The following is a 26,551-nucleotide window of genomic DNA, read 5'->3' as shown; positions in this document are numbered from 1 at the left end:
GGTCTAGAGTTGGTTTGTTTCATGAGCTTGCCCTGCATTGTGTGGTGTCCCTGTCACAGGTCACTCATCAAATCTCATCACTCTTTGCAATCAGAAACTTCCCTCAAAAGTTAGCCATACACAACTTCATCAAAACTTGTTGCCTGCACAGAAAGCCATCGTTGTCAAGCTTCAAAACGTGTGAGTGGTGACACTTTAATGCATGTGGCATCTCATCAAGCAGGATTGGAACGCTGTATTCCAAGCTGATAAAAATGTTCAGGAAAGAAAGTTCACAGAAGAAAAAGGAAAGCATTTAATTTGTGAGGATTACTATGATGCCGTGTTGCCATGGCCTTTTAAGCAGAAGTATCACCTTCCAGCTGGTGAACCAGGCTGACCCCCACAACAAGAGCATCGTTGAAGCATTTTGGCCAGACCAAACAAGCTCCTCGTTCAAGCGACCGACCTCTGACAGAAACATTGGAGCTGGATGTCCTCGCTTTGCAAAGATACGACTGGTTGAAGATCCCAATCAAGGCTTTCTGAGGGATAACACCCACTACTTGAAGATTATTTCTCAGACATCTGATGTTCCAGAATTCAAGTAATTTCGGGATGGCATGACCAAATGTGGTTCTGGTACTTTCTTGTTATATTTGTAATTGATGATGAGTGGCAGAAATGTTTTTTATTACCTGTGTTTGTTCTTCAGTTTGTTTGTGGGGACCAGGGCTAGTGCATTCCCGTTGCGGTCCCTGTTACGGTCTAGAGTTTGTTTGTTTCATGATTTTGCCCTGCATTGTGTGGCCAGACCCAACAAGCTCCTCATTCAAGCGACCGACTTCTGAGAGAAACATTGGGGCTGGATGTCCTCTACAGGTTGAAGATCTCAATCAAGGTTTTCTGAAGGATGATATCCTCGACTTGAAGATTATTTCTCAGACATCTGATGTACCACAAACTAACCGTGTTCGGGGTGACATCTTGCCAGTAAGCTCCTAGACATCTGAATGCCAGTTTTGTGTGTTGTCTAGTGATAATCCTAGAAAAGCCCAAAGTGAGTTTGAGTCAACCTCTTGCTAGCATTTTTTAGAACAGAGCAAGACCCGTCTCTGTTTTAGACCCAAAGGAGTGGCTTAACAGAATAAAAACAAAAACGAACAAAAAAAAAAAAAAAAAAAGCCTTTTTCAAATGTAAATGGGATATTATATTTGAATGCATCAACATGCCTTGGCGATATACAGCCTCTGGTGGTGCCTTTTCCCAACTACCCTTACTATATTGTGTAGAGGCACCCATGACCTGTAGGGGCTTTAAATACTTCCAGATATCATGTTTGCAAGATACCGTCTGAGGAAAATGCAGAGTACAGTCCTTGCCCTTGCCTCCTTCACATGTGCACAGCAGGGTCTCTTGCATTGGATGCTGATAAGACGTAGATGTAATTCAAAGCTTACGCAATAATATACAGCAATTCTCAATAATGCATTAACAATAACCTGGCCTACAGTATTTTAATGTAATTTCCCACTTTGCATGTAATGAAGTTTTATTATGCTTTTACATTTGTAGGGTTGTAAATATGAAAAATATGCAATGAATTTTACAAGCATGACACATTGAGAAATATTTTGTAGACTTCATATTAATGCTTTTTACAATGATACATTTTTGAGATAACCATTTCATACATAGTTTTCTACCAAGAGAGTATGCATTTTTTTGGGTGAAAGAGTAATTATAGTGAGAGCAAAGAGATATTCTTATATGGACACAGCTCAGGGACAATTAAAAGAGCAAAAATTCATGTGAAAGAAAAATCAAACAAGATATGCTGCCTTCAACCAACTACTGAGATATTCTATAGTTGTGACTTTTCAAATTAACCACCATGTTCAAGTTACTTAGCACAAGACAGCACTTGGCAAACAACTATAATTGTCCCTGCCTATTGATCTAGGTGGAAAGTATTGTATGCATGACTGATTTCATTGTACTTCCCTGGTGTCCAAATTTTTGTTGTGTGGTTGGCAATGAGTCTGATACCAAATGCAGTGTAGTCGGTAACTTATATAAATCCTTTGAGGAAAAGCACCATGGCTTTAGCTGAAAATTTGATGAATATGTGAAGGGTTAGTAGTATACTACGTTGTATAGTGCACAATAGCAATGCACAATAACAGTATCGTTAAGGGGAATACCAGACCAGTCAAGTCTGGAAAGAGAGAGTAAAAGATGATAAATATGACCAGTGAAAATTTTATCTAAATCACATGAATATTAGGAAAGGTTTGAAATTGAAGTGTCATTACGTTTTGCAAAGCTGTTCTCAAACAACTTGTATGAATCAGAACTCATATTTAATCATGTTAGATTGAAACACCAAACATATTGATTGGTTTACTTGTGATTTGTTTATGATAAAAGATGTACACTGTATGTTCTTTGTGGCTTTGCTTATGTAATGCTGTTTCTCTAAATAGATATATTAATTCATATCTATGTAGTGTGTTTATCAAGCAGAGTGTAGAGAGTTTTAGAGTGCAATTTTCCCCAAAAATTGGATTTGACAAGTGTAGAACGATTAGTGAGAACTGTTGATATAAATGGGACAATCCTTTCAAATGATTTGAATTGTTGCAGTTGTAGTTAATGCCATTTTATGCCCTTTTTAGATGTGAACTCTGTAGCAATTTGCATGTCACAGTACTAGCATGATGTAGAATAATAATATAATTTGAAATGACTCACAAATCTACCTTTTTTTAATGAAAATTTTGCATTTGGTTAACAATGCTTAGCAACACTTTTTGACAAGACTCCCAAGATTTAGAAAGATTTTAGATGAAGGTACAATGTAGTATTCTGCTTCAAAGATGGTAATGCATCCAAATTTTAATTCAAAGTGTGAAGCACTTCTACATTTTCTACCATGCAAAATGTCCCAATGGAGTTGATATACTAGGAAGGTTGTGCTATGTTTCTTTCCCTTCTGCCCTTGGAAATCTGCATGTATATATTGTAATTATGTATAAAATAGTATTTATTTTACATGTCAGTCTGCACATTGACCCCAACAACCCCCTATTTGTTGTTGTTGTTATTTTTCAAGCATGTCATTAGACCTTAAGTGATTAAGATTTAAACAAGAGGATGGGTTCCCTCCATCTGAAACATTCAACACCCACCCAAAAGCAGAATTGAATGATCCACTTATGAACACTGCAGCCACACACCAGACACAGTATTTCATGTTGTATGTATTTGTGCTACAAAAGTACGTTTGCTATTAGCTAGATTGCTGCACAGTGTGGGGAAATATCTACTGGGGGTGATGTATTAGAAATTCCAATGCTGCACTGGCCAGCTAGGGGGACGTGTCCAGTACTTAAAGGACAAGTCCACCTTCATATACATAAGGATTGAGAGAATGCAGCAATATTAGTAAAACACATCAGTGAAAGTTTGAGAAAAATGGGACAATCCGTTCAAAAGTTACGAATATTTTAAGTATCTGTGCAGTCACTGCTAGAAGAGAAGACTACTACAGTGTATGATGTCACATGCGTACAACTAAATACAATGAAAACAAAAAGAGAATTTCACAAAACTTTACTTTTTGAATAAAGTGCACATTTCTTCAACTTGCTACTGACGTATGTTAAAGACAGCCAATCCCTTTTGCATGCAAATTTTTGAAAAATTGGTGAGAAGACTTAGGTATTGAAGAAAACACTATTTGGAAACCTCCTGTAAATTTTGAACTCAAGAGGGTCTTTATTTGTTTAGTTAAATTGACTGTTAGATTTGAACAATTTTTTCGTACTACGAAAAAATTACAAATCTAAACTACTAGTCTAGTTTTACAGACCTGTGTCATGCACTTAGTTGTACATGTAGTTCATGTAAGTGGTGTGTTGTTATTTGTCATTGATAACAGAGTAAGAGAAGCTAGTGAAGTCTTCTTTTCTGACAGTTTTAACATGCATATCTGTTGTTCGAAGTATAAGTATCATATTACAACCACAGGAGAATTAATGTATGCAGCTGTGCCTAGTACACAGAATATGTTACGGTGAGCGTTTGGTGCATTATTTGAATTTTAACGGCTAACAACCTTCAAATATCACAGAAATGTTATAGATTTACAATAGTCTTGTCATTCTGGTGGAATATATCATGTTCTGTGCTATTTGGGAAGGAATGCAAAAGGGAAGGGCCATCTTTAAGGGTGATATTATTCCCCCTGCCTTCTGAAAGACAGAAGTCGAGTGTTCTTTTGTTATGCGAGAAAAATGGAAATATGTTGAATTTTCTTTATTCTTTCCTTATCTCGTTGTACTCATGTGACATCACAAGCTATAGTAGTCTTTTCCTCCAGCCGTGACTGAGCAGAAACTTCAAAAATCCATAAGTTTCGAAGGGATTGTCCAATTTTGCTCAAACTCTCAATGATGTGCTCTACTAATATTGCTGCATTCACTCAACCCACATGTCTATGAAGGTGAACTTGTCCTTTTTAATTATGGCTGAAACACTGTTGTTCCTTGTTGTGCTACTGATGGCCAATTGACATTGTCGCCATTTGCTGTCTTCCTGCTATTTGTATTGTGAACATTCATGTCACTAATGAGCACAGTAGTGTTGTGACAGTGTGAACACACCTGCATATTCAGTATGGGTAAGACATTTATAGTTGCACCAATAATAGTCGTGGAATTCATAATTCATAAATGCTTGAAGATAGGAGATTAATGCATCACTGAATGAGCGAAACCTATTTCATAATTCTCATTTATTTTGACTTCTAAAAGCGCATATTGCATGTTAAAGATATGTTTATGTTTTGTGAGTTCAGGTAATGTGTTCGTCAATATACACAGCATATTGTAACAAGCTCCTGTATATAAAGGAGGTAGTTTCTGAAAGGTTTAATTTTTTGTGAATTTAGCAAATCACTGCTTGACCGCAAATTTAACAACTCGCAGAAATGTTTCCATACGCAAGGCTAATAGTGCACTTGCTGTAAGCCTTAATGTCAAATCGTGATTACAGGATCTCGTAAAAATGTCTGTGACTTCCTGATTCGCAAAAATATTTGCAAGCAAAAATCATAGCTTATATTATGGTATTGTATATGAGTTCACTGATGAGTTTTGATTCTATGTATCAATTAACCCTAAAAAGACTGGGCTATTTTGGTAGCTCGAAAGACTGGGGGGGGGGCCTAAAGGGCCCCCCCCCCCCCCTTAAGATCTCGGCCGTGGATCGCGCGATCGCCGCGGAAATTTGCACAATGGTAGTGTGCGATGTACTCTACAAGATCGTATACTTAAATTTTCCAAAATAGTCTTCTTTTATTTTATTTTGATTAATTATGCTAATTTATGCGAGAAATCAGACTTTTTTATCTAAATCAGTAAATAAAGCTCCAAAAGTGCTCATTTTTGGTCTAGATATTCTTTGTAGCATTCTTAGCAAATGTACTTGAAAAAAAATTCGGTATCAAAATTAATTTCTTATTTATTTTATTGTTTTATGAATTTCTTATGTATTTCTTTGTTTTTTGACCTTTTGTTTTTATTGTTTTTTCAGCAAAATTTGTGGCAGACCCTTTTTGAAGCATAATACTACTAAAACAAATTGATTTTAGCCATTGAGAGTAAAAATAAGCATATTTATATGAACCATGTGATAAAACTCAATTTGTATTGACTTTGTACACAAAATCACATTTTTGAGCCATTTTCGGTCTCACGTGCATGTACAAAAAGTTATGTAACTTCAGAACCGTACCCCCGGGCGTCACAAATTTGGTGTCAAAATGTGCGGGAAACTCGAAAGAAAAAAGTCATAGAGCATCGCGGCGAGAGCATTGCGTGTTGCTGAGTAATCGCGCGAAATGTCGAGGGGGGGGGGGGCCTTTTAGGCCCCCCCCCCCCAGTCTTTTTAGGGTTAAGTTAAAAGAAATAAAAGGTCACATGCTTTTTATCGCACATCAATACAACTGGATATGCTGCTGGTTTTTTGTAAGGATGTTTGACTGAGCAATATACAACTGGCTCTTGTAATCACGGGATCGGTGTAATACCCAGTGTGTATATTTGTGTGTATGTATAATATGTGTATTTAATATATGTATACATATACATATACATATATATATATATATATATATATATATATGCAAACATGACTTCAGCATTAACCCTAACTAGGCCGGGCTATTTAGGTAGATGATAGAGCCGGGGGGGCCTCCCAGGCCCCCCCCCCCCCCCCCCCAGATCTCGGCCGTCGACTGCGCGATTGCGACGAAAATTGGCACACACATTGCCTATGATGTAATCTAAAGCACCATGAAGATGATTTTTTCAAAAATTATCATTTACACTAAATTATGCTAATTTATGCATAATGATGCATGAAATCAGACAATTTGGTATAAATCACTAAATGAAGCTCAAAACAGGCACATTTTTTGTGTAAATATTCTTTTTAGTGTCCTCAGCAAATGTAAGAGAAAAAAATTGCGAAATCAGAAAAAATTTCGTAAGTATTTTATTGTTTTTTGAATTTCTTATGTATTTCCTTGTTTTTTCGATGAAATTTGTCCGCGACATTGTTCCGAACAAGAAAATATGTTATTAATTGATTTTAATCAATAAAATCCCAAAATAATCATGCTTTTATGAAATTTGCCTGTAAACACAGTTTGCATTTAAATTGTACACGAATTCACGTTTTTGAGCAATTTTTGGTCTGACATGCACGTGCATATTTATGCGCAACTTCTGAACCGCGCGCCCAGGCATTGCAAATTTGGTGTCAAAAGATGCGGTAAAAAAAAAGTCACGAAACGTCGCGGCGATAGCTTCTCGCGATAGCGATACATTGCGCGAAACGTCGAGGGGGGGGGGGGGGGGGGGCCTCGGAGGCCCCCCCCCCCCCCCCCTGGCCTAGTTAGGGTTAAACAACACGCTCGCTCGAACACCATGAAATCCATCACATAACAGTGGCTTCTCGATCACTGCAAAATGTATGTACAAATACTTTTCTATATACAGTTCGACCTTGACTATCCGGCCTCCTTTTATCCGGAAATCTCTATTATCCGGACGCGTTCACGCAGTGAAGGACTTTTTTTTTCATCCAAAAAATGAGAAAAAACAGTGACTTTAACATATTTTCATGGATCTATTTCACTAATTTCATAAGATGTGCATGATAGGTTTGTCAATATCTAATGAGGTAAAACATGTTTGATTTTCACATAAAGATATACTTTATTTTTGTGAAGTAAGGACTACAATTTTGCGCAGGCAAGCATAGATTACACCACCATTGCAGGGTACGCTACCTGCCTAGCTGCAAGTGCACTGGGACGGGAGCTTGGCGGGCAGCTATATACATTAACATTGTGTCTCTCATATCCGGCCAATTCGCTTATCCGGATGAGCGCCGTCCCGACATGGCCGGATAATCGAGGTCAAACTGTAATTACATTATTATGTCCAAATATGTGTAAATGTGAGTATGCAGTTGCTCTGTATATTTGCACACGCCATGATATAGTGCTTTGTAGCAATGTTATTTTACATACATGTAGGTTATGTTATAAATATCACTGGCTGTGGCACATTTTTCATTTTGTTTGTCGGTATAGGTCCTGATGAAGGTGGACACGGCCGAAAGCTTGAAAACAAAATAAAGGAAACAGGAAGAAGAAGCTACATCTCCTGTGGAATACTAAACTGTTTTATGCCTATATATATATATATATATATATATATATATACTTACTATTTATTTATTTATTTATTTATTCATTTAATGTTATTTATTTATTTATTTTTTTATTTATATAGGGATCAGTGCAACAAAGTGCTAACCCACACTATTGTCATTTTGAGATGATCGCTTTTGAGAGAAAAAAAATCTGTAAAATCACGTTAATGACTCAAGAAGGCCAATTTTTTGTTACATAATCCTGTACATAGGCAAGATTGAAAAACCACAGAGGTATCCACAATGTGAAACTATGAATTTTGTACTCAAGTGTTTTATTTTATAAAGATTTGAAAAATAACATTTGAATGTACAATATATATTAAGGTAACATCCTTTCCAAGATATCTAACATGTAAGTACTGTGTCTCTGTCGTGTATTGACAGAGACTTTTTTTTTGGGGGGGGGGATCGATTTAGAAATGTTTTTTTGTGTGTTTATCCATTCTCTACTGTCAATAGCATAACAAAATTGCTTTTATTCAAAGTAGATACAGTTACAAATAGATTGATGACAATTTCAAATTTTGTTCCACTATTGATCTAACCCAGTAAGATTCACTGAGAGAAAAGGCACATGTCCAAATATCCAGCTGTCTGTACATTTTTTGAACCCATATGAACGTTTTCAGATCACACTTGGATCAGAAAAATCATGCAGAGTCAATACACTTATCAAAATAAGCTATTTCAATGATGCGATCACACATAAATGAAGAGATGTATTATTTTCAATGTGTTTCATTAATCATTTAACTACCAGTTGATTTTAAGGAAGTTTTCCTTTTGTAGCAAAATGTGACCATGAATAAAGTGCTAACCCACCAATGAAACTTTAAGGTGTTGAAGACTGAATATTGGTTACTTTTCCTATTTATTCATAAGGCACAAAGCTAAAATGCTCGTAAACCATTGATTGTGGTAGTTTCCTGTTAAGCTCGACAAAATTAAAAAAACTAGCAAAATGGCAAAATATATCCTGATCATAAATATAAATGATAGATCGTAATTACCCCCGGAAGTGCCTGAAATGAATGAGTTAAATCTTTTATGAATTTGAGAATGAAGGACTTGGGTTATTCTTACATTCATATTATAGCGCCCTCCTTCATCCTTCTCTCATCTCTATAGCAGAATATCATGTATATGAATCAAAGAACGACTCAAGTCCATATGTTTCAAAGAACGACCCAAGTCCATCACACAAAATGGGCTCTCCACAATTAATGTAAATGTTAATTGTCATAATAATATGTGTATTTGTAAATACAATGTTGCCTTCCCATCATATTATTGGACAAATAAAAAAGATTTTTTTTTTTTTTTTTAAAGTTTACTCGAAATGGTCTTCCATAGACTTGGGTCGTTCTTATATTCAGATACTCATATATATATATATATATATATATATATATATATATATATTGATGTATATCAACATCGGCCGCATCTCTGTGCAAGGTTTGCTGTCAATTATATAAATGTCCTTGCACCGCCCCGCCATGTTCTGGTTAAGTCCATTGCTGTCACTATTATATGTATATATATCTATGTATATGATATATATATATATATATATATATATATATATATATATATATAGATATACAAATTTTCGAGCGTCTCGCGGCCCTTTCTCAAGTGTTGAACACTTGAGAAAGGGCGGCGGGACGCTCGAGTGAAGAAATAAACCATTGGTGAATAGAGCATGAACTTTGTTGCAGCTTTGTTACTTATCTTTTTATCTTGCCAACACGCGGACTACCTTATCAATATATATATATATATATATATATATATCAGACAAAATAGACAGGTGGCCGCTAGAAACAGGTTATCCGACTTTTGTGTGCATTGCCTGCATGTACATGTATCATTGTTGTAGGCCTATACATCTATAAGTACTTACTAAGTTACTATGTATATTGTTATGCATATGCACAAGTTCGTGTGTTTCATGCTGGTGTTGATCAAGTGAAGAAAGCTTAAAGGACAAGTCCACCTTCATACGTGTGGATTGAGTGAATGCATCAATATTAGAACACATCAGTGAAAGTTGGGGGAAAATCGGACAATCCGTTCAAAAGTTATGAATTTTTAAAGTATCTGCGTATACTAGTCACTGCTGGATGAGAAGACTACTACAGTGTATGATGTCATATGCGTACAACCATATAAAAGAAATAAAAAGAGAATTTCACAAAACTTTACTTTTTGAATAAAGTGCACATTTCTTCGACTTGTTACTGACATGTTAAAGGTAATATTATTTCCCCTGCCTTCTGAAAGAGAGAAGTCAAGTGTTCTTTTGTTATGTGAGAAAAGTGAAAATATGTTGAATTTTCTTTATTCTTTCTTTATATCGTTGTACTCATGTGACATCACAAGCTATAGTAGTCTTCTCATCCAGCCTTGAATGAGCAGAAACTTCAAAAATTCATAACTTTTGAACGGATTGTCCGATTTTCCTCAAACTCTCAATGATGTGTTCTACTAATATTGCTGCATTCACTCAACCCACATGTCTATGAAGGTGAACTTGTCCTTTAACACTAGTTCATTATGACTGAATGAGTGATGAAGGCAGTGGTGGGGGATCACTGATCATTGCCCATGAATGACTGGCAGGGCTACAAAGTAGAAACACACGCTGAATTATCGGCTCGGCTGCGGCTCCGTGTGGGTCTTTGGCCGCTATAGACAGGTTAAAATCTGGCACGGGAAACAAAATTTGTGACCGCTAGCCGCGTTAGACAGGTGGCCCCTATACACAGGGTCTTTAACAGGCCTTTTCTCTCGGGGGGATTTTCAGTGGCCGCATACAGCAGGTGTAGGTTTGACTATACAAGTACACATTCACACACGGGGATCCTCACACACAATAGCATGTAACTTTGTAATCTATGCATAATATAGTCATATTATTAGCAAGTGGGCACCAAAAAAAAAAAAAATAAACAAATAAGCAAAAACAAATCGAATGAAATCAATCTGCATAGATTTACCAAACATAGTGGTGCACGGTAGTCCAATTTAGAAAAGTCCTCTCAACACATCAACAGCAGCAACAAAGGACTTTGGGATACCAAAACTAAGCAAACTTCCGTGCACGACCAGTCTACTCAGTACGCCGCGCCGTTTTGTAGAAAAAAAGAATTTTGCACCACGCCCTCTGCGGTGTGTGACCGATGCATAAACACTTTATTACAGCCTGAAACAGGTCACACATTCATGAAGTATTACAGCATCAGAGGCTAGAAAAATAAGTGTCATTAATGTTGCCTGGTCCAGGTACCAATGATGTATCCACGCAGAGAGAAATACTAAGAAATCCCATGTGCAAAACTCACGTCGCGAGGTGCTATAATTGCGATCGTATCGACGTGTAGAGGATGATTAATTTCATATCGGGATCCATCTTTTTACTCTTCGTACACTGCGAACTGCGTCTGGTATTAATTTTGCCCAGTCCTATCGCTTACAAAAGTGTGATGATAAAAATGTAATATTAGCAATACGAGTGTCATACAATATAATACAGGCCCACAAGCCTGACTTTGAAAACATCTGCAGAAATTCAAACTCAAATTATTAATATTTTATCATGGCTACATGCAAGACAATGTGTCAATCGGTTGCAATATAATATAGGAATGTTTTGACTACTGGACAGCCGAGTCCGAATCTCAGGCGTGAAGTCTCACCCTGAAAGTACTTTTTTTTTTTTTCGCGCAAAGTCCGAGATAAAAGCACTCTCACATTGATTCTTGTATCGAGGGAGAAGGCCCAGCCAAGTCACATACTTTCTCATACAGGTGTGTAATGTCATATTCTGTACATAATTATGCATGTATGCATGCATATTTTTATGAACCATCAATTATTATACCCCCGCCAAACGAAGTTTGAAGGGGGTATATAGGAATCAGCGGACGGTCGGTCGGGCGGTCGGGCGGTCGGGCGGTCGGTCGGGCGGTCGGGCGGTCGGTCGGTCGGTCGGTCCGTTGCAAATCTTGCGTCGCGAACTACTTCCTCAGTTTTCAACCGATTCCCATAAAACTTGGCACAGATGTGTGCCTTGGGTTGTAGATGTGCAAGACGTATTTTTTGACAGTACCCAAAAGTACGTTGCCATGGTAACGGCATATTATGGGCAAAAATGGGTACAAATCTTGCGTCGCGAACTCCTCCCACAGTTTTTGATCAATTTTTATGAAATTAGGTACAGATGTTCATCTGAATATGTTAATGTGCAAGACACATATTTCCGCAGTGGCAAAAAGTGCGTTGCCATGGTAACGGCATGTTATTGGTAAAATATAGGGCAAAATGCTTCGTGGCAAAACTGCTTCATCAGTGTTCTTCCAATTCTCATGGAATTCATATTGAATGTTTGTCTTAGGATATAGGTCAGCATGACACATTTCTTGACAGTGACAAAAAGTATGTTGCCATGGTAACAGCTCACATATTATGAGCCAAAATGATGGAAAATTTTGTGTTGCAAACTACTTCCTCAGTTTTTGCCCAATTTCCATGAAACTTGGTACAGATGTGTGCCTTTGGTTGTAGATGTGCAAGACGCATTTTTCGACAGTACCCGAAAGTACGTTGCCATGGTAACGGCATATTAATGGCAGAAGATCAAGGAAAGATCTTGTGGATTTAACTACTTCCTCAGTTTTTTGACCAAAGCTTATGAAATGTTGTTTTGACCAAAGCTTATGAAATGTTGTTTGGCGGGGGTATAACCAGTCGCTGTAGCGACATTTCTAGTTTTTTTTTTCTTTTGCCTCAAAGGTCAAAAGGTCAAGATCAAGGGAAAGTGCTGAACTGACTGTTTCCTCCATATCTAGGAAATGGTTCAAGTTATCTTGAAACTTACTACATATCTATACATGTTCTGCCTGACAGTGATTATCTTAATATGAATTTAAGGGTCAAAGGCCAGATGAAAATGGCAACAATTTACTATTCAGTACAGAAATTGCACTTTTTCTCCATACCTTGAAAATTACTCAGTGCATAAACTTATGAATGGATCAAAGTCAAGTTAAAGTTCTTAAATCTCCAAATACATGGTCTCCTATTCATCCAATTAAACCTAGGTCAAGGAAAGTGAACATTCAACACATTTGTGACAAACTTGTCATTTTAATATTTTGCCAATTTTGTGAAAATGTAATGACACATTGTCCACATGTACTATAGATCTATTAGGAGAACCATGCATTATGGCGGAGGCATACCAGTCGCCATAGCGACATTTCTAGTTAAGATATTACTTTTGTATATCACATTACCGTTGTATTCTTTATGTGCCTTTCTATCTCTCAAATTTCATGGCATTAATTTTTCTACCACATATCAACAGTTAAACCACTCAGTCCTGAAAAATAAGTACATTAACTATAAACTCATTAACTCATTCTTGCTGGTTGTAACAAATAAAGTAAAATCATTAGCATAAAAAAATGCCAGTCCTAAACCACAACCAACTCAATAGTAATTCTATAGGTGATAAGCACAATCAGGGTATGCAATCATGACTTTCTCACTTTAAAAACTTGTAACTTCTAAAAGAATGCACCAACTGACTTCAAAATTCACATGCAGCATGCTGAGACATCAGTAATCACATGTGGTAATACAATAGCTGATTTCTTCTCATTTACTGCTAATTATGAAAGATTAATTGCCAAAAAGTCCCCCCAAACCTATGCAATGCATCAAAAAAAGCGTTTTACAACTTAAATGTAAAATCAAGATTTGAGTACCGAATTTTAAGTCTACCCCTATGTGTTTGGTATCAAATTAATGGATTTTTTTTTTCCTGACATTGCTTGCATGCAATAAAAAACAGTGGTCCTTTCTGCTGGAGAAAGTTATGAAGCCTGAAGTCCCGTCATGGTAGGAGTGTAATGCTGGCTTATTTTTGTGACATTGTGACCTTTTAACCCATGCTGTACAGCTACACATGGAGAAACAGCTTATTTTTCTGCTTTTCCTTAAAGAACTGAAGATACACTACAATATGGTGTGCTGTTTGCCCATAAATGTTCATCCAGTTTTGAGTTTTGAGCCATTTTCAAATGCTGAGGAAAATAAGTACAGCCGTTTTTTATTATTTTCAGTGAGGTATATCCTAATTTGACTACTTAAAAGAATCTTTCCCCTCATTGAATATCCTTACTTTTTTATCCATGAATTGTACATTGTATTATCTAGTAATCTATTGTGTGAAAATTTTAGCAAATTTGAGTAATAAGAACTTATTTTTTTATATTTTTACAAATTGCTGAGGAAAAGTAAGACTGATCCACGCCCATGTTCTACTGTATGAAGGTCATATGATAAGTGTTCAGTGTTCTTATTTCAAGGCTTTTTCAATTTCTAAAGATATCATAAGCAAAAACATAGTATTTTGGCTTAATATGTCATTATTTGAGTGTCACAGCTTGGATATCAAATCAAGTCATCATAAATCTCATATTCATTCTTCTATCTGTGTTTACAAATATATGAGAATGGATCCAAACATTATGTGCACATTCAAGGTCAAACTGTGCAGATAATGTTTTGATGAAAAATATAATTTCTTCCAAAATACCAGCCCTAATTTCATGAAACTTTGTAAAAGCGGCCAGTAAATGTCTGTTACGTATTCCTGAAAGTTTCACCTCTTCAATCTTTGGCAAAAGTGAGTTATTATAAAATTAGTTTTATATGAATTCAAAGCAATGCTTACGAAATTGATCATCCATTTTGAGTAGTGAAAATATGACATTAATTCATATTTTGTGATATGTCATGGCTTTGTGCTAGTGGTGAATGAAAGCTCGTTCTTCACATGAAATAAAAATTTGAACGCTCAGCTACAACAAACAGCAAAAAACACATTTTCACCAAGTTTTTTTCATTTTCCCCTGTTACGCATTTGCATACCCTGATTGTGCTATTGACCATTATGACTTCCAAATATCAGTAATTTGCAGAAATAATGAAATGACTTGATGGCTCAAAAAGATTGCATAATAATATACAAGTAATTGTGCAGTATACAATGTGTTTTTCAGTGTCTTTACTTTCCCAAATTTTACAAGTTCACTGATGTTTGTGAAATTAACAATTCATGAAGATATGCCCCCTGTATGACAAATGCACTCCTTAGTATCACCAGAGTGAGAAATCACTAATTCTTTTTTCCTAAAATGGAAAGTATTTGTTCCTCATTCCAACATTGTGACGCGTGATAGGGATTCTTTCCACTTGACAGTTGTGAAGTTGTCTTGTCCATATTCGCTGAATATCACACTTGCTCCCTGAATCCGGTGAATACATGTATTTCGCAAGGTTCATATTTTCTCAAATTTTGCGAGTCAGATGTTATTTGCAAAATTAAAGACTCATGAAAATATGTGTGTACTCTTCTCCGTTCACCACAGAACTTCATGATCGCGAATTTAACCACTCGAGAAACTCGGGAATTTCTGATATGCAAAAATTTAGACTCGCGAAATATATAGCTTATATACAGTAATATACATTTTGTATTCCGCACACAAACATTGTGTGTGAACCACACGAATGATCACCAAGAGCATCTTGTATACCCTATACCATTGTTTCCATGCAAGATCACAACCAATAGAGTGCCAAAAATTAGAATATGGGCACTTTCAGTAATTTTATTTGAAGGTTTTTCCATTACATTATATAATAGAGCACATTTACATCGAGGAAGCACAGCATCACAGTGTGAATGGCAATGCACCTTGCAAGTACCATTGGAGGAAACACTCTCAGACTTCCTGTCCATTCTGAATTAGGGGGAATAAAATCTGAATTTTGACCCTTCTCAGCTCTTTCTTCAATAAGACTTTGATATTTTGTGTCGGTTTTACTACATTGTGTACACTCTGAGGGGAACTTCTCATTCTTTCCCACTTTGAGCCAAATCATCCCTATTGTTCAGTCAGATAGGTTTGGTGGTTTGCATTTGATAGGAATGGAGATAATTCTTGTCTAATAAGAGATCCATATTGGCCAGTGGTAAACATCCCTGTCCAAAGACTTCATAACTGAAAGATTATTCAGTGTACAATCTACACTGTACAACTAACATTGCCTGAAATTCATTTTCATATATATTGTGCTTGCTGGAAATTATTTCATTATTTCCCTTTTCCTTCTTGAATCATCTTTCTTTTACAATATATATCTTTAATAGACATTTAATAATGGGAATCTAGGGCAAATTATTGTAACATTTTCATCAGAGTTCATTAATCTTTGGCAGGAATCATCCTTGTAAACTTTATTATGGATTCAAGTGGGTGGTATACATGTCCTTCATTGTGAGGCTCGCAGTGCCGAGCCTCAAAGTAATACCACAATTTTCTATTAATACAATGTAGCAACAATATAGCCATCTTCTCTTTATCCAGTCATACGCCCTGTTGATCTTGTTCTAGTACCTTTTTTAGGGAAGGACAAGTTGTTCTTGATAGTTTCAGAGGACTCCCCCATTTTGGCTTCCAAGGAAAGAAGGACCCTGTCCTCATTTTCTTATAAGATAACTGGAAAAAACAACATTAATAAGCTCCCATTGAATTTTGAGAAATGGTCCATAGCTTTGTAACTGGTTTGTCCATGGTTTTACAATAAATTGGCTTGTATGTATTGCACATAACACTGCTGCAATTTAGTCAGACGTGAAAACATATGAAAACCAAAAAATGTCAACATGCTTTCATTTTTTTCATTAGTTTCTGGTTTTACAAAATGTGTGGAAATTTTCACACTGCAAAAATATCCACTTTTAAAGACAATTTTTCTATGAAGATCCAGCCTTTGTAATATTCCCATGCTTTGCAATAATGTCTCTTGTTTTAATTATGACGTAGTGTCAATGAAAGGAATTATGCCATGTGTGTAGTAAGCCATTTAGGAAAGGTTCTAGATTGTAGATGAGTGCTTGCGTGAAGCATGGGACAATCTCAGTTTTTATGTTGGTGAATTTGAAGTGAAGCATGTAATGGATTGATGTCTTCGGTTGCATGTAAAATAGTACATAATATGTAATTTGCACCATGCCTTGAAAAAGCAAACCATAGCCTCTAGGTCAAGTTACAGAGCTCTAGAAAATATGAATGCACACGTAAACAGTATGATGTACATAATTGTAATTTGAACTGTGCCTTGAAACAGCAAACCATAACCTTTAGGTCAAGTTACAGAGCTCTAAAAAATCTGAATGAGTCAGCATTAAAAGTTGATAAACTCAGACATTTGTAAACAGGAAGCCTGGGGCTAGTTTGTTGATAGTGCTCTCCCTGCGTTTTGTCAATGGAATCTTTGGTTTTCCTCTTTTTATTTTGTTATGATGAAAGCCTTGATTTAACAGAGCCTTTCAAACCAGAATTACTTGGACAGCATCGCACAATCTTTATTTTACACTTAATGTACAAATGTGTAAACTATGGAAAACTTGGACTATGGAATGTGAAATCAAAAACCTACAAGGGGGAGGGGAGAGGTTGATCCCAAGCATTCTTGTGGGGAAAGAGTTGAAGGAGAATAAGATTAATCAGTATTAAAAGGGTAGTTTTGAAAGGTAAAAGTGTCATGACAATGTGGAAAATCATGAAAACATATAGACAATTTAACATGACCTTCCTTTACTTGGATTACCCCTCACTTTTGTTGAAGGACAATCAGTACTTAGAGTATCTATGAAGTTATCCTCTACACTAGATCTTCAGAGCTTTTGCTCTCTCCTCTCTCCTTTCTCTAGGGTCTTCTTTCACCAAACAGTTATTTCAAGGACTACATACCCATGATGTTACCACAAGCCTCTCTTTCCCATTTTTTGATAATGCCCAAACAAACACAGTGCTGGCAAAAACTAAGTCTTCTTGTGACTGATAATTTGATATGGAATATTTTTGCTAACTCTGTCAATGAACCTGATTTTGGTAATGGTTATGGTGTCAGTGTTAATGAAGTAACTTTATTATTACAATCACTATCTTTCTACCCTTATCTTCCAGAATCATGAACGCGTATGTGGGAATGAGGAACGCATCCAGTGCAAGGTGTTTGGCTGTGGCAAGTGGCTGCCCAAGAACAGAGCCCTGAAGGTGCACAAAGCAGACGCCTGGTGTCCCATGATCCTTCTGATGAAGACCTGTTTCACAGAGGAAGAAATCTCTCATTTCAGCTCAGAGGTAGGCAGTACATCCTAAGTCATGCCAAATCGTGTTCGCTTTAGTGTGGTTTTAGTTAAAGGAAACCAAAACCCAAAGGGCAGTGTGGATTGAGGAAAAGCAGCAACATTATGAGAACACATATAAGTGAAAGTTTGAGAAATATCGGACAATCGATGCAAAGTTATGAATTTTTTAAGTCTTGGGGCTGTAATGACTGGACAAGGAGATTACTTCGGTATAGTGACATCGTGTCTGGACAACAATGTAAAGAAAATATAGAGAAAATTCAACATGCTTTCACTTTTCTAGCTTAATGAAAGATCACCTGACTAACCTCTTTCAGGGGGTAGGGGGACTGATATTACCTTTAACATACGATGTCAGTAACAAGTTGATGGAATGCATAATTTTTATGAAAAAATGCATTTTTGTGGAAATCTTCTCTTATTTTCTTTATATTGATGTCCACACATGACCTCATAAACTCTAGTAGTCTCCTTTCCAGTTATTACAACACCAAAACTCTATAAACATTTATAGCTTTCGCATCGTCCGATTTTCCTCAAACTTTCACTGATATGTTCTACAAATGTTGCTGCTTTCACTCAATCCTCTTTGCTTGTTGGGTTTTGGTTTCCTTTGATAATAATTCACAGCATAGTGGAGGCTGGACTCACAATTTTTAATGGTAGTGTATGGTGTACTACACAAGAACATTCAGTATGATATCCAGGTTACAAAATATAGTATACTCTCTTCCACATCAAACCAAATTGCACAGTGATATTGCGCAACAGAATGTGTATATATATATATATATATATTTTTTTTTTTTTTTGGTGTAATGTGTATGGTACAATGGTCGTCACTGAATCAGGAGAAGTTGGGAGGCAATTTTTTTCCCCCCTTCGAACAGTGGCTTTTATTGGCCCATGCAAACCTCCCAACATGTGAGACCAAGCATGTTGATTATACACTAAACCATGCAAAGTTACTATTAAAACTCACTATTATCCATGGCAATAAGGGGGCATGTTTTGACATGCAGAAACAAACATCAACCACACACACACACACCCACACATACACACACATTTCATGTAAAGACACACATAGAAGGAGATTATCATGGTTTCCACATACAATTGTAGCAGTTCCAATTTATTGGGTGAGCACGATATTTTTAACTGACTTTACAGCAAGTGAGAAGTCTGTGCAAAGGCATTTGATGTGTGTGAAGAATGACAGACAGAATTCATTTTCTTGATCACCTTTAGAGACCATTATAACAAGTACTATTGCTTCAATGTTATTACAGTTTTACAAATGTAGATCAAGTCAGGATGAAGATAGTAATTTACAACATAAAGATTTACAAATCAAGTGGGGAGATGATGGGTGTATTACATGCTTTCTATTAAAGATGTCATCAAATGAACCAGTATAGGTGTCACATTTTTTTCCGCATTCATGATGTGATGTTCTACTGTTAAATGAGGAATGTTTGCGTGCATTTTAATTTCGCAAATTTCGTGGGCGCCAACATTCGCAAATTGAATTGTCAACACGCAAAAATTCTTGCGTACACAATATTCATTGGAAGCCAGTGGCAATACGCAAAGATTTCATGCCACGAGAAAGGCCTTCGGCTCCAATTTGCGAAATTTCCATGCTGCAAATATATCATGTTTTACAGTACATTCATTATTCTATACACAATATAATGTTGGACATAATGGTTTTTTTTTTCTTTGCCTCATTGCAGGAGACTTGGGATGTTACCATCAAACGGGTTATGGAAACTGATAAAAAGAATGTGAAACACCTCATTGAGAGGTTAATTCACATATTTTGTCACTTTGATTCCTCATCACTGCCACCAGATTATGAAAAGGCTGACCGTGAAGAACATGTTGATCATCAAGTGCTCCTGTCCGATTTCCTTGACAGAGAACTGCAAGTACTTAGACTGTTACAGATAGAGCTGTGTCAGATGGTTCAGGAGAGCAAAAGAAGAATCCAGGACCTTGAGTGCTCCTACAGTGGAGTCTTTCTCTGGAAGATTGACAACTACAGCCAGAGGAAGAGAGAGGCAGCAACAACCAATAAGAAATCCATTTACTCCCCACCCTTCTTCACCAGCCAGTACGGCTACAAGCTGTGTGGTCGAGTGTTCTTGATGGGAGATGGAGTTGGCAAGGGAACTCACATCTCTCTCTTTTTAACCATCATGCGAGGGCCATATGATGCCGTGTTGTCATGGCCTTTCAAGGAGAAGATCACCTTCCAGCTGGTGAACCAGGTTGACCCCATCAACAGGAGCATCATTGTATCGTTGCGGCCAGACCCAACAAGCTCCTCGTTCAAGCGACCGACTTCCGAGAGAAACATTGGAGCCGGATGTCCGCTCTTTGTCAAGATACTACAGGTTGAAGATTCCAATCAAGGCTTTCTGAAGGATGGCACTCTCTACTTGAAGATTATTTCTCAGACATCTGATGTACCACAAACAAACCGTGCTCGGGGTGACATCTTGCCAGTAAGCTCCTAGACATCTGAATACCAGTTATGTGTGTTGTCTAGTGATAATCCTAGAATAGCCCAAATTGAGTTTGAGTCGACCTCTTGCTAGCATTTTTTTAGAACAGAGCAAGACCTGTCTCAATTGAGACTCAAAGGAGTGGCTTAAAAGAAAAAGAAAAAGAAAACAAAAACAAAACAAAACAAAACAATACAAAAAACAAGCCTTTTTCCAAATGTAAATGGGATATCATATTATTTGAATACATCAACTGTACATGCCTTGGCAATATACAGCCTCTGGTTGTGCCTTTTCCCAACTACTTGTACCCTTACTACAATTGTATAGATGCACCCATGACCTGTAGGGGCTTCAAATACTTCCAGATATCATGTTTGCAAGAAACTGTCTGTGTGAGGGAAATTCAGAGTACAATCCTTGCCCTTGCCTCCTTCACTTGTAAGGCATTCCTACATCAGCATAACAACAAATTGTCGCACATGTGCACAGCAGGGTCTCTTGCATTGGATACTGATAAGAAATAGATATAAGTCAAAACTTATGCAATAAGATTTAGCAATTCTCAATAATGCGTAAACGATAATCTGGCATACAGTATTTTAATGTAATTTCCCACTTTGTAAGCAATGAAGGTTTATTATGCTTTTACATTTGTGGTGTCGTAAGTATGAAATATTTACAATGAATTTGACAAGCATGACATATGAGAAATATTTTGAAGACTTCATATTAATGCTTTTTATAATGATACATTTTTTGAGATTGCCATTTCATACATAGTTTTCTACCAAGAGAGTATGCATTTTTGGGTGAAAGAATAATTGTGAGAGCAAAGAGATATTCTTATATGCACACAGCTCAAGGACAATTAAAAGAGCAAAAATTCATGTGAAAGAACATGGTGTGCAAGTGATGAAATGATGAACTGCATGGGAAAATAATTTGTAGAAGATGGTAACAAATGATGTATATTTTTGATGAAATCTTGAAAGTCATTCCCTTGCCACATCGTACACGTATACCATAATGCAGTTCTTCATTGCATTAATATGAAAGAAACAGATATTCTTTAATATTGATTTCACACAATTTTTTTCAAAGAGTTATCATGAGTGTGCTGCATAGTACTTGTGGTGAGTTGGAAGCATAATGTACATATCTGTGTGTATACATGTATATAATGTATTTATGTGTATATACCGTATCCGGGCAATTGCCTCCAGAGGGCAATTACCCCCCGGCTAAATACTGGTTAGTGGTGAGTATAGAGTAAAGATTAGGGTTAGGGTTAGGTTTAGGGTTAGGAGTTTGGGTTAGGGTTAAGATTAGGTTCACGATTAGGATTAGGATTAGGGCCAGGGAAGGCACTGGGGCAAATTGCCCAGGGGGTAATTGCCCTAGAGCCGTATATACATGTACAATGTATAGTGATATTTATATTACATGTCGGTCTGGAAATAGACCATATCAATTCCCTCATTTTTTTTTTTCCAAGCATGTCATTAATTTTGATCATTTAGTGATTAATATGAAAATAAATGAAGATTGCTTCCCTCCCCTTAAAACATTCAACACCCACCCATAAGGAGAATTGAATGAGCCAGCTATGAACACTGCAGCTACGTACACACCAGACACAGTATTTCATGTTGTTTGTATTTACATGCTAAGTTTGCTATTAGCTAGATAACTGCAAAGTGTGGGGAAATATCTACTGGAGATGCTTATTGGGAATCCCAATGCAGCACTGGTCAGCCGCCAGGGGGGGGGGGGGGGGGGGGATCAAAGAATAAAATGGCAGAAATGCTGGTGATCGAAGTGCTGACAATCCTCTTGCATTGGCAGGATTTAACATTTTCCCATTAGTTGTATAGTGAACATACGTACATGTCACTGAAACAGCACAGTAGCATAGTGTCAGTATGAATGCACCTGTATGTTAAGTATGGTAAATCATCCATATTACAGCAGTAACAATGCTTAGACAAAGAGCATTCATACTGCAACATTTTCTTTTCAGAACTTCCATTGCTCCGGCAGTGTACAGTATTGGCATACAGGGACAATCATGTTATTACATGTATGTAGCATAATGAAAATGTAGGCGGATGTTAAAGTGTAGTTTCTGCATTTGTTTAATCGTATGTAGTGTACCATTGTGAACATACAGAGTTACTTAGTACATGTATAACCACTTTAGCTGAGTGACCAGTTTTAGGACACAAACACTCCCTCTGTGATGAGAATGATACCACTGGCATGCACTCCTAATGCTTGCAAGGCTGAGTATAATATGTCCTGTTGGTGGAAGTAAGTTGAATATGGTCACTCCTCTCCTTCCCAGCAGTGCAGCACTGTGCTCTGTCTCTGTCAGTGATTAAGTTTGAGAGAATGTTTTCACTCGCAAAGGCATGGATATTTTCCTGCTGATTTTTTTTTTTGCCTGCGTGAATGAAGGCATTACTCGGATTGGTAAATCGCTTGGAAAGTGGAGGAAGTTTATCTCCTCCTCTGGAGAAACATAGGGAAAGTGCTTGAGAAAGAGAGAGAGGGCAACCTTTATTTTACACTGCAAAAGCAAAGATGATGTTCAAGAAAGTGTATGTAGTTTTTAATTTAATTTCCTGAGAATTCTTGGCAGTCATGTGTGCTACTAGTCTTTCGAAATATATTCTTTTTGTGCCAATAGATTGCCTTGAATTGGTTATTCAGAATTCACATTTTTATCATGAAATCATATGCTCTATATGCTGTAGTAATGCATTGTAAAAGGTTAAGGCCGTGTCACACCATTCCGGGCAAGCTACGCGGGCTTGTGGCGAGGAGGTAATTTCCAGCACGTAGAAGATTTTCAGCGGGCGAACAAGAATGTTTGCAATTTTCATTCATGCCTTGTCATACTGTACGGGGGAAGTTTTGCAGCTTGACTTGCGGGGAAACAAATTTACTCCCCGGAGCTCTCCGCAGTTGATCCGCACCTGACATTATCTAGTGCGTAGTTTCCCGGAGGTGCTCACGCAAGTCCGATTTAACCGCAGCCAAGTTTTGAGCATGACCAAAACTTTTTCCGGGTGAGTCGCGGGAATGCCCGTAGAGGTCCACGCAGAACGCCAGTGGGAGGCCCTTAGCGGCAGCACTTCCCAGGCAACTCCCACGCAGGTACTTCGCAGTCCCGTATGCAGCCAAGATAATGAAATTCTGTGGGATTTCAGCCATTCCATTAGAGGAATTCCTTAACTGAGTTGTCAGCCCCCACGCGACTGGTACAAAGGTCACACAGTATACTCGCAAGTATAATGAAGTAGAACGCGTCCAGCAAGTAAGACACATGCGCTGACTCGCTCAAATCCTTTTCCGCCCTCAGGAATGTCCGGTATGCCAGAAAATCCCTACACGTAACAAGCCCGATTAGCTTGCCCGGAAGCAAGGTGTGACAGAGCCTAAACACGGTTGCGGGTAAAAATATATGCGTGCGCACCTCCGGGCGACTACGGTTGAGATACATGCTAGGTACTGTCATGTGCGGATCATCTACGGGGACCTCCGGGTAGTGAAAAATGCTCTTTGCAAGTCAAACGCAAGGCTTGCCCGGAAAGGTGTGACACGGCCTTTACAGATTGGTCAAAATGAAAATAAAGGTTTATTATACACCAATTAAACTGGATGTGCTGTTGATTTTCTCTCCCCTCAGATTGTGTGACAGCAATATACGCCCCACCCCGTGAAATCATGATTGATGTAGCGTCAAATGTATATATTTGTGTATAATCTTTATATATACACACACACAAACACACACATACGCACGCACACACATTATTACATACAACTGTATTATGATTATGTATGTGTATTAAATCATTAACTGCTCATTAGTGGTCACAGCAAAATGTAAATACACATGTAATAGATTGTGTGAAAAAAAAGTCCTAGTTAAAGACAAGTGAAATCGAAAATATTACAGTGACGAGTTGCGTATTTATTGAAGGAGCCTGCGGCTTCTCTAAAAAAAGTAATGAATTATTGCTGAGTTTGTACATTGATTGGTCAAGATGATAATGCATTGTAATAAAAATCATTTGTTTTCAAAATCTTATTTTCGGAGAAAAGTAGCGACGATTGGTTTATTTCAAATCTTGACAACATAGCCATAGTGAGCAGAAGGTTATGGACCATAAAAGGACAGACACCCTAAACACATACCTACAGTCTTGCAGGAACATTTTTATTGACAAATCTCATGTATTGAGTGATACATTCCTTGTTCCTTCACAAAAATACTCAAACTAAAAGAAAAAGTGCAATTTGTCATACCTTTGTCAGCATAATTACGTACACATCAATAGAGAGAGGAAGAATTCTCCTTTCTTCTCAACCAACACTGCGCTTTCCACACGTGACATTCTGAAATACATGTAGTAGCCCTCCAAAGTTGGATTGCTTTTTTTGATACGCACTGTATATCATTTATGTACGTAATCAACAAAAGAGGTCCTGGTATTAGAAAACTGCCTCGCGGAACACCAAGGATGACAAACATGGCAGATTGTTTGCTATAGAGTTCTGGTCAGATAACGACAACTATTATTTGCGAGCAGCAAGGTAGCTTCTGAACCATGATCCAAAACCTCACCACGGATACAATGGTGAAATAATTTATGAAGTTATATTCTATGATCAGGTATCGAACGTCTTGGAGAGGTCCAAGAACGCACCCACTGTATGATGAGACCCATCTACAGCTTTAGATATTTTTTGTTTCAAGTGAAGGAAAGAATTGCTTGAGAAGAGCTGTTTTCTTTGCGAAATCGGAATTGTGATTCGAAATGTGAAATGTATAGGGATTCTTAGGTAAACAACTTTTTTTTCCCAACTGTTAAGAAATCCAAGACAATAGAAAAAAAAAATTAATGAATGATAACTGCTTTCTTCTTCGTTACCTGCCTTGTATCTTGGACTTTTTAATACGATTTATAATGTGTAACGGGACAACACCTTTACTTAATGATTAATTACAAATGTATAAGTTAACAGTTCAATATTCTCATATCATCATATACATTTAATTTAGAATAACATTGTTGATACCATCTGGTCCAGTTCTTTTACTTTCTAAATTCACGATAATAATGTACCTTTTTAACTTACAACTATAGTAACCGGTTAAAAAAAGAAGAAGAAAAAGAATGAAGTAGAATTGCGTGATTGAAGGAATTAATGAAATTTCTTTTGAGATGTGGGAATAAAATTATGTTTGGCCGAATCATATCCAATCTAAGAAAAAAAAAACAACAACAACCAAAGATTGAAAATGCGTCGGTTATCAACACAAAGTCTGTCATTTCGACTTGAAATTTAGTTATTGTTATCAGAGGTTTATCATCTTTATGAATAGCACTGTTTACTTTTCTTGTTCATGTCATGTTTAAAAATAGACATCTGATCCACATAATACTTTTCCCCATGACATAGTATTCTTGTAAGAACATTTATAAAAATAATATATATGCGATGGTTAACACTATGATTGTTAAGTACGTTTAATTTATCTGCATAATATGAATTTGTATATTTTTCGGTTTATGAATCTTAAAGGAGTTTGTAATCTATTGAAGTCTAGAATGCATTATTTTTATCATGACATCGTTTAACATAAAGTAAAGGAGCATTTTTGTCTAAATGGGAATTTTCATTTTAAAAATCATGAATGGTAAATGAATATCTTGGGTGTTATATACTTCTTCCAATTTCCGTTCAAACCAGTTTTCAATCTATCCTTCAGATTTTGTAAATTATCAGGTATTACTTTTCGAAGTGCTTCTCTAATAGGAATGAAAATGGGTTTTGATATGACTGGGACAATATTGAAAATTGGGAAGTGGCCCGATGTATGAGACAGAATGATATTCGATTAATGGAGTTCTGGAGGTTTGACATTAGGAGGCCGGATTTAGGAGAAGGCTTGTATGTTGGATGCCAAAAGCTATAAGTACATTTGTTGGTGTTGTTGTGTTCTTTTTGTGTGTAAAT

General features: G+C 36.9%; 1 protein-coding gene across 1 annotated transcript; it reads left to right on the top strand.

The window, feature by feature from the left end:
* Positions 1–317: 317 nt before the first annotated feature.
* LOC139735090 (TNF receptor-associated factor 2-like) lies at positions 318–20,530 on the top strand. The gene is made up of 3 exons (XM_071645861.1): positions 318–572; positions 17,821–17,997; positions 19,745–20,530. Exons 1-3 carry the CDS (start codon positions 318–320, stop codon positions 20,528–20,530), a joined length of 1,218 nt encoding a protein of 405 aa, XP_071501962.1.
* Positions 20,531–26,551: the final 6,021 nt, after the last annotated feature.

This window comes from Diadema antillarum, unplaced genomic scaffold (genome assembly GCF_040938485.1).
Source record: "Diadema antillarum isolate AM-2024a unplaced genomic scaffold, OU_Dant_1.0 seq00000563_RagTag, whole genome shotgun sequence".
In the NCBI taxonomy this organism is placed as follows: domain Eukaryota; kingdom Metazoa; phylum Echinodermata; class Echinoidea; order Diadematoida; family Diadematidae; genus Diadema; species Diadema antillarum.
Note: the sequence above shows the minus strand (reverse complement) of the source record. Positions and strands in the feature narration are given on the sequence as shown.

Coding starts and splice junctions, on each gene's coding strand:
- LOC139735090 (XM_071645861.1), top strand. CDS start 318: ATGCCGTGTTGCCATGGCCTTTTAAGCAGAAGTATCACCTTCCAGCTG. Junction 573..17,820: donor TTATTTCTCAGACATCTGAT/GTTCCAGAATTC, acceptor CTTATCTTCCAG/AATCATGAACGCGTATGTGG. Junction 17,998..19,744: donor TCTCTCATTTCAGCTCAGAG/GTAGGCAGTACA, acceptor GCCTCATTGCAG/GAGACTTGGGATGTTACCAT.